This window comes from Saccopteryx bilineata, chromosome 11, assembly GCF_036850765.1.
Source record: "Saccopteryx bilineata isolate mSacBil1 chromosome 11, mSacBil1_pri_phased_curated, whole genome shotgun sequence".
NCBI lineage: Eukaryota > Metazoa > Chordata > Mammalia > Chiroptera > Emballonuridae > Saccopteryx > Saccopteryx bilineata.
In genome coordinates this window covers 16,177,668-16,186,664 of record NC_089500.1, presented here as the reverse complement: position 1 = coordinate 16,186,664, position 8,997 = coordinate 16,177,668, and the positions used below count along the sequence as shown (strand labels likewise).

The window sequence follows — 8,997 nt, the reverse complement described above, 5'->3', positions numbered from 1 at the left end:
TATTCCAACTTGCTTTTAATGTCTAAGTTTCTGCGACAGATTCCCCAGTCTATGTGCCATCTAAATAGCGCAGCATGGACCCTTATGACATTTTTGTATAGTTCTTTAATCCTGTGTTCTGCTAAATTTTATTCAAAAAATCCAGCACAGGATACCAATATCTTACCTGGGTTTGATAATGTACAAAACAACGAGAAAAAAACACACTAAAAAGGCCACATTCCTTTTCATCTTTTTCTTTTTTTAAAAAATGGACATACAAACCAATCAATACGGATAGGTGCAGATCATTTATCCACCACGCAAAATAGAGTGTGAGCAGCTTTTGGTGGTCGTTAGAAAGTTTTTCGCTTATTTCCAAAGGGAATTCAACAATAGAGGTATTACATTACTGAGTAATGAATACATCAAAGCTGGTGAGCAATAAATTGCAGCTTTTACTCTGTTCGAGTGAGAACAAAATATAAAGCACCAATTTAAAAAATAATCAAATAACTACAATTTAATTTTTTGCTTTGTTTACAGATTTGAAAAACTTTAAATCAGCTCTATTAAGCACCTTTATGATAACATGTATCAAAAGTGCCATTCTTAAAATGTACATCAATGCAGGGAGTGTTTCCAGTTCCCTAAAGAGTAAACACCGTATTATCTTCTGTACACTTATCCTGAACGTGATCAAAGTATACCTGCTTCCTATATAATATTGTTCCTAGGGATACCCGCCTTGGTAGACTATACAAAATGAGTGCAGAATGTACCACTAAAAGGAAATCTTTACATACTGAGGGAACAAATACACATGGTTTCCATTACTCAAGAGGAGGGGAGCGTATACAAGGTTGTCTTCCACGTCCTTCTTTGAACTCCTTTGTTCGTACATTTCACAGGAAAGCCTCAAAACAACTTTTCATGAAGTTGATTTCTGCTATTCTCCTAAAGTTTTAATCCACCTCCACATTATAGAAACTTATCAACAAATCAAAGTATTTTAGTTTTATCGCTACTGAACATATTTACAGTTCTCAACACACACACAGCTAATCAAAATGTTTATGGGTTTGTAAAAGATGACCACGTGGTAACTATCTTATTTGTTCTTACATTTTCAGAAATAAACATAAAATTCAGATTCTTGAAGCTCACTATTTCAGTTAAATGAGACATTTTTTAAACCACACAGTTAAAAAAAAACAAAAACCAATACAATGTATTAAAACACATAATAACAAGAGTCTACGTGTAAAAATATAACTTTTACATACACAATTTCAAAATAATGATACGTTTGCCATTTGTTGCATAAAATTTACAAATGTATTTCATTACTATATAACTGGCAAAACAGGAGAACAGATGGAACATTTAGACCATTTTGATGTATTTATGGCATTTACTCAGTGCTGATAGGTGGAAAAAACTACTTGAACAGGGATTTTTTTTTAATACATGCCAAGATTGTGTGGCTGTAAAAATAGAAACGAGTTAGAGACAAAAGGATGCTGACAAATACTTAACTAGGAGCACTATTTGTTAACTGCACTATACACCAAAGTCAATCATTATAAAGATTCACGATGGAAGTTGGTTCAGTTGTGCCCAGGTGTCAAAGCTAGCTATCTGATGAGTTGCTGTGCCATAGCTTGATCTATGTTTCTATCAAACATGTTAAGTATAAATTTCATTCATACTGGCCAGAGAAATACTGCACTACCCTCCTCAAGAAAGTGCAACTTAATGCTTCAGGACTTATAAGGCTTGTTATAATGCTGCATGATGATTGAATATTGGCATTTTTCAGATGAGGGAGGAGGCAGTTCAAGTCATCTACATCTTAGTAAACTATTTTGAAAAAAAAAATCAAGAAAGCAACAAAATCAATCAGCTCTGTCACACTACTTGCAATTTTCTCATTTGATGGTTTTTTGAACTTGACTTTTTTTTGTTTTTGTTTTTTTCCAAAAATCTGACCATGTATTCAGAAACGCCTCACTGCACACTACTTCGGCTACACATGTAGGTAACACTTTAATCATTTCGTTAAATCACAGCCACTTTGATTATGTTATGTTTCCGATGATATAAACATTGGAAGGCACAGTGGTAACATTGTAGCATTCTAACCTTGTACCTCTGAAAATCCCAGAATAGGGTCACAAACGCAACATTACAAATCAGACAAACTCTTTTTGCCATGTCTTAGTAATGCTGCTTGTAATATCTACACATGATGTGACTTTTAAGTCCTGTGTTCCCAAAAGACTGGAGAAATAACTTCCTACTAATTTATGAATGAAAAGCAACATCAGGGTCAGCATCCTGCACTACCCTCCGGAAGCAGAGTTGGCACTACAGGTTACAATAACAAACCGGGAAGAAGGGACAGAAATAAGACCAAAAAAAAAAAAAAAAATCCGTATTTACAGTAAAATCTTTCTTTTAAAAAAGTTAATCAGTACTATTTTTTTACAGGAGAAAAAAGTCTGAAACAAATGAACAAAAACTTACCATAGTCACTAAATTTTTAATATATATTTATATATATATTTATATATATATTTGTCATAGGTCTATAAGATCCATCTGTTCCTCCTACCCTAAGGAATGGCTAATGTCATCACTCTGTTGTCATCAGGACGTTTGCTGGTTTTGTTACGAGGGCAGCAGGGCTCCCCTTACTCAACTATCCAGGAATTATAAACACTAGCTGACTCGAATACCAACAAAAACGTTCATGTAGTTTTCTTCAGAAGTACACTTTTTCATTATTGCAAGTTTACAATTTTTAAATTAAATATTTTTTTCAGACTTACAAATTAATTATATTTTTTTTTTCCAAAAGAAGTTTAGGCACAAATGCATTGTTCCACAGTGTGGAAGGATTGCCATTCAGTCTCGGGGCTGCGTCTCAGCCTGCACGCTCCGCTCTGCACGTTCTGAATGATATGTTAAAGGGAGTCATCCCCTCAAGTTGCACTTTTTTCTTTCTTTCTTTTTTTTTGTTTGTTTTTCGGTTTTTTGATAATTGGGAATGCTGAAACGTCTTGCGTCTGCGATTCATAACTACTCAGACTTGTCTTATATTACAAAAAAGGGGTTAAGGAGAAGTGTTTATGTGGGTTTAAGATAATACAGCTGTTAAGGAAGTGGTCTCTTGTATTAATGAAGCAATGTGGCAACTTGGACCTGAGGAGGAAAAACAAAAAGAGGAAAATTAATTAACCCATGTACAACAGACGAACTCAATGTTTTATTTTTAAACTCTTTCTTTTCAGGAGAAATGTGCTTATTTGGGGAAGACGTGGCTGTCCTGGCCACCGCCCTGGTGAGGAACCAAGGGGCCTTTCTGACGCGGGGACTTGCCTTTACATCTGTCCCATGTGATTCGATGCGTCTCCCATTCCAGGGTGCGGGCCTGCCAAGGACAGCGGCGGCGGCTCCGAGGACACCTTTTCTTCCTCCCTCCTTTTCAGACACGCGGCTTTCGGATTCAGATTCCTTTCTGTGGAAGATTGGAACACAGAACCCTTAGTTAATGCTCAGGCTCCGGCAGAAGCAGGGTGCGCACTCTGGTGTCCTCTTCCTCAGTTTTTACACTCGGTCAGGAACCGTGCAATGCAGACATCCACCAGCTTGGTCACTAGCAGAAGCTGAACTGCATGGTGACTGCAGAGCCACATAGAGTATAAGACGGTTGGTGAGGCAAATATACCAACTTCCAATGACTGACCGTCCACAGGGAAGCGTCATAACGCAGTCTTAGTTGTAGGAGATCCCTACGACTTAATTACAGGAGAAACGGGAGCTGCCTCCTAGTCAGACAGGGTCTGCACCTGACACGACCATTCTGAGTAATGCTAACTAGTCTACTCTCGGCCCCTGCTCAGGGCAGGCGTCCTCTGTGCGGCACTGACCTCGGACCTGCTGCTCCAGGCTGAGGATGACGGCCACAGCCTGGTGGAGGATCAGGAGCTTGGTCTGGGGCTTGTCACTCTTGAGGTGCAGCTGCACCATGCGGCCGAGCTCCTTGAAAGCCTCGTTGATGTCGCGGACCCGCAGGCGCTCGCGGGCGTTGTTCGCCATCCTCCGCTCCTTCTCGCGCTCGGCCTTCTGCTCTGGTGTCAGGTCCTCGTCATCGTTATTGCTGCAGTACAAAAGGGAGGTGACATTTGCTAATGGTGTGGGGAAAAGGGGGTGTCTACACAACTGTTGCTTTCTCCCAGAGTTTCCACAAAATGGTTCCATCTCAGGCTCTTGTCCTTGTTACAATTTTACATGCATTTGAGCTTGGGACTGCTTTAGATGACTGTCACAGGCCCTAGATATTAAACCAAATCAAGCAGTAGAGGTTTGAATTAGAGCCTGGAGTGTGCCCACACGGATGCAGGAGGTAAAAGGCACACTCTGCAAAGCAGGCCACAGTCAACGTGGGCTTAAGCCCCAGTGCACGACCACAACTCAGATCGAGTTTTAGACTGAATCTGGTTTCTTTCACTTCATACTGTGGCATCTGAAACTTAAGGGGAATAGGTGATTATAAAGACATTTTGACAGGTTAACATGAACATGGTGCAGCTAAACTGCATTAGGAAGACAGTCCTGCATTTAAGAGCCTAGAGCAACGCGAGTGGAGACCTTTGTCCAAGTTTCACAACTAATTTGCTTAAAGGCTTGGTCATTCCATTTAATGTACCTGAGTCTCATTTTCTCTGTGTATTAAATAAAAAGGTTAGAAACACATGATCTCCATGGCATTTAATATTATGGATGTTTATGATCTCCAAAACAAGTCAGGGGAAACCTGATTGACATGAGTTACGTAAAACAAACAAAACAGAACCAAATCCAAAGATCTACTCGTTAGATCTTTTGAATCAGTGAGTCAAAAATGCAGCCAAAAAGCGAGTCTCTGATTGTGAGGACAGAAATATTGCATGATTCATATCAAAAGCACGGCTGGACCCTGTGGAGTCTGGAAAGGCAAGATCACTTCTGTTTGTGGGTGTCATGCTGACAAATGAGAAGAAACTTTTGAATGGAGGGCAGATAGGATGACGAGCCATCTGGAAAGCACATCATATAAGGAAGGTTTCACAGCACCCGGGCTTCCCATTTTTCATGGGCGATTATGTAAAAAAGAGAGGCGTGGGAGATGTCTTGTTTCAGGAAGGCAGAACAGAAAGAAGAACTCTGAGTGGAACAGTTTGATTTAATATGAGCAAAAGAGTTTTGAGGTCTGAGAGATATCAAAAATAAAGGAAACTTCACCAAAAGTAATAGGCTCTCCATTACAAGACACACTACAGAGGCAGCCATCTGTGAGGATGTTAACCCAGAGACTGGAGCATTGATCTAAGGAGCCATGAAGGTTAACCTCTACTTTAGAATTCCATGAATCTGAAATGTTCACAGGAAAAGATGTTAATCACAACACTTCAGAGCTGGAGGACATGTGGGAAGTTATCTAGCCACTTAATGAAGTTGGCTTAAAATATATGGCTCTAAATCTTCCACTCCGGAGAATCTCTGGGTAACTTCCAAATTGCAATAAAGATCAACGATGGTTGAGGAGCCCCGATCAATCAAAACAGGGAGTGATAATCTTGGGTTGCAAGCACATGTTGCCCATAAAGATGGCCTGTGTGAGCCAAGTGCACTTGTCAGGGAGGAGAGATGCTGTAAGACTTGGCTCCTCTCTCCAAAGGTTAAACTCCCTTCTAGACGGGGCTGTCTGCTGTAGAGGCGTGCTCGTGAACACACGCTGAACTGAACCCATTGAAGCCGCTGCCCTCTGGACCTCCTGACTTCCTCTGCCCATCCTCTCTCCCTCGCCCGTGGCCTCGGCGGACGCCCGGTAGTTAGAGACTACTCATTCACGTCCACATTCTGCCAGTGGTAGTCAACCTGGTCCCTACCGCCCACTAGTGGGCGTCCCAGCTTTCATGGTGGGTGGTAGCGGAGCAACCAAAGTATAAATAAAAAGATAGATTTAACTATAGTAAGTTGTTTTATAAAGATTTATTCTGTCAAACTTAGCAAAAATCCAACATAAAGTACTTGGTAAGTAATTATTATTATATGCTTTAACTTGCTATAACTCTGCTTTATAAATTTTATAAAGTAAAGTTACTTCCCTACTTTATAAATCACCATTACTGTAGAGCCGGTGGGCGGTTAGAAAATTGTACTACTAACAGAGATACAGAAGTGGGTGGTAGGTGTAAAAAGGTTGACTACCCCTGCGCTACACAAACAGGACACAGGAGTGCAAAGAGAAGGGTCACGTTTCTGCTGGGCCCTTCCTGGGGTTAATATTTTTATATATTAAATATATGCCATGCCTTTCAAAGAGTGGGTCTGAAAATGGGCATTGTTTTCCAAACATATTCTGGCCAATAACTAATTAGAATTGTTTATGCAAATAAAACTGCCCAGATTTGAAAAGCACTGACTTACAACACAGTTTTGGCGGCATAAGTATCACCAGGGTGACCTTTTAAAAGTAAGTTATAATATTTGTACTGAAACTTCAAAGGGCCCATTACTATGCATAAGTTATAGCCACTACTTAAGTCACCAAGAACTGACTGGACTAACAGAGGAGATGGTGAGCACGAGAGAGCCCCTCCCCAGCCTTTCCTACCCATGTGGCCAAGGGTCAGGAAACCACAGTGATGGTGGAGGGCACGAGCTGGCTGTTAGCAGTTTTCAAACTGGTAATAACAAATAATAACAATTATCTCAATACTTATAAAGGCAATATGAAAAGGTGGCATGTTCTTAATTCCTACAGAACACTAGATATAACCTTGGGAACAATAGCCTTTAAAATGAAGGTGTAGGCATAGTTCATCTAATTTGCAAATCTGAAGAATCCAATCAAATTGACACAAAGAATGTGGGTGCCTCAGTATTCAAAAACCATCTGATTATCAGATCAGAGTCAATGTTCAAAGAGATGAATTCTAAATTAAAGATATTAAATACTGTATTTAAGAAAGCCAACCAGAAGCTGTTTTCCTGCAGTTATTATTTTCTATAGAAGGGAGTATCCAGGAGGAAAAAAATAGTAATTTAAGAGATAAGTATCTATATCTCTCAATGTGTTAGCATAAAACTGGAAAATCAGTATTTTTCACTGTCAAGGTAAGAAAAACATTAGTTACATATACATCAAGTTTTCAACATCATGAGCATCTCTTTTTAGAAATATTTTAGAAAGAACATTTCTGACCAAATTTGTAGAATAAGTCTTAAAAATCAACTAGTTGTATTTGAATCAATTACAAATTGCTTTTACCATGCGTAATTAGCACTGAGTCCGAATTCATAAATGCAAAGACACTCTAGGCATCGCTAGAGTACCGGTATCTTAAACGATATATCAGTACCACTAGGGCAGACCTTTAATGTTTTTTTCAGCTGCACATTTACCTGCCAGGAAAAAACTAAATCGTTTCTTCCTGTTCTGTTCACTTCATCAAAGTCCAATAAAGGAATTAAATGAAGCGACAGTATTATATACTGTTACCTAGATCTTGACCTAGTAATTGATTTGATATCCTTCTTGTCGTCATCTAATTTCTTGTCCTCAGAAGATTTCGTGTCCTGCAAGTTCTCGTCGCCCTCGTCGTCCGATTTGATCTCAGAGCTGCCGGAGGAGACGCTCTGGCCCTGCAGTCCTGGTGGTATGCCTGCAGGAAAATGAGACCAGGTGACACTTCCACCAGACCTGAGGCCCAAGAATGCACTTCCCAGAATGTGATGTACAGTTCACACCGCTGAACTGTGATCCTCCTGTCGTGTGTGTGTGTGTGTGCGCGCGCGCGCACATGCATGTGTGCTACCTGGTGAAGTTTCAAAAACGCAACTGCGAAAACAAGTTTTCTCTGCATTGGCTCTGAGGTTAAATTCTATTTTGCAATCTTTTGGAGTAGATGGTAATTTCACTGTCTACAAAACATCAACTTAATTGCAATGAAAATCATAATCATGAAAATCACACACCTCAATGTTCTGATTAAGAACCCAAGTAAATATCAGCTATTATATTGAATTTCTTCCATATGCAATGATTTAATAGAAAAATAACCTTAAAATATAATTCCCAGGGAGTACGCTAAATATGTGCAGTCAAGACTTCAATAGATGCCCTAATGATATTCTGAAATCAGGCTTCTCTTATCCACAAAGAGTAATCAGCATTTAAAAATGGTACATATGGAAAGCAGATAGCTGCTCCTGAGGAAACTTCCAGCTTTCTCATTGCTCAACTTTCAGGATCACAATACCTTTTAAAACCTGACCCTAATGGCATCATTTACTTCTAAGGTAGAAGCGTGTCGATTGAGTATTGCCCTCTATTTGTCATCTGCGTGGTTTAGAGCCTTGTCACTCACAATTTGGTCCACGGGCCAGGGGCATGCTCCCCATCCCCGCTGGGAGCCCACAGAAATTCAGAATCCCGTACCTCCTGAACCAGATTCTGCATTTTAACACAACCCTCAGGGCATGCTGATACATGTTAACATTTAAAGAGCATTGATCTAGAACAGAGAAAGAAAAATCAAAGGCTCTTTAAAAGAGAGGTGCATTACATTATTACTACTCAATAAAAATGACGAGGCATATCTACATAATTAACACTCAAATTAGTGCAATGTTGAACAGGTAGAAAAATGCTTTTACATATTTCTGTGGTAGTGTTATCATTTTTATTTTTGACGTGAGGGGAATGAGAAGATGTTACTTAAGTGTCACCTAGTCAGTCAGTCGCACAGGGAGCATGGGACCCAGGTCTGCCTCTACAGTACAACCTCTTGGGGTCATGAAAAGCCCGGTGCAGTCACTGGTATGAACTATCATTACAGGGCGAGTGACTCAATACCAAAAATTGTCCAACCAAGTTCCATTTTTTAAATGTACCTATATTTCCTTCAATCTTCAACAACAAAAACAATTTCCTTCCTTCCTATTCATTTGGAAAATCATTTCAGG

At 39.7% G+C, this 8,997-nt stretch overlaps 1 protein-coding gene across 22 annotated transcripts in view; it reads right to left on the bottom strand.

Annotated features, from left to right (window-relative positions):
* Positions 1 to 248: 248 nt before the first annotated feature.
* The window catches only part of TCF4 (transcription factor 4), a 360,673-nt gene continuing 351,924 nt past the window's right edge, over positions 249 to 8,997 (bottom strand). For 17 of the 22 annotated variants that reach the window (XM_066247421.1, XM_066247430.1, XM_066247422.1 and 14 more), the window contains 4 exons: positions 7,532 to 7,694; positions 3,915 to 4,144; positions 3,364 to 3,502; positions 249 to 3,186 (listed from right to left, as the gene is read on the bottom strand). In XM_066247421.1, coding sequence (XP_066103518.1) covers positions 3,366 to 3,502; positions 3,915 to 4,144; positions 7,532 to 7,694 — 530 coding nt within the window. In that variant the 3' untranslated portion in view covers positions 249 to 3,186; positions 3,364 to 3,365. The remainder of the gene's footprint in view (positions 3,187 to 3,363; positions 3,503 to 3,914; positions 4,145 to 7,531; positions 7,695 to 8,997) is intronic. The other 5 variants (XM_066247426.1, XM_066247428.1, XM_066247427.1 and 2 more) reach the window with 1 other exon arrangement.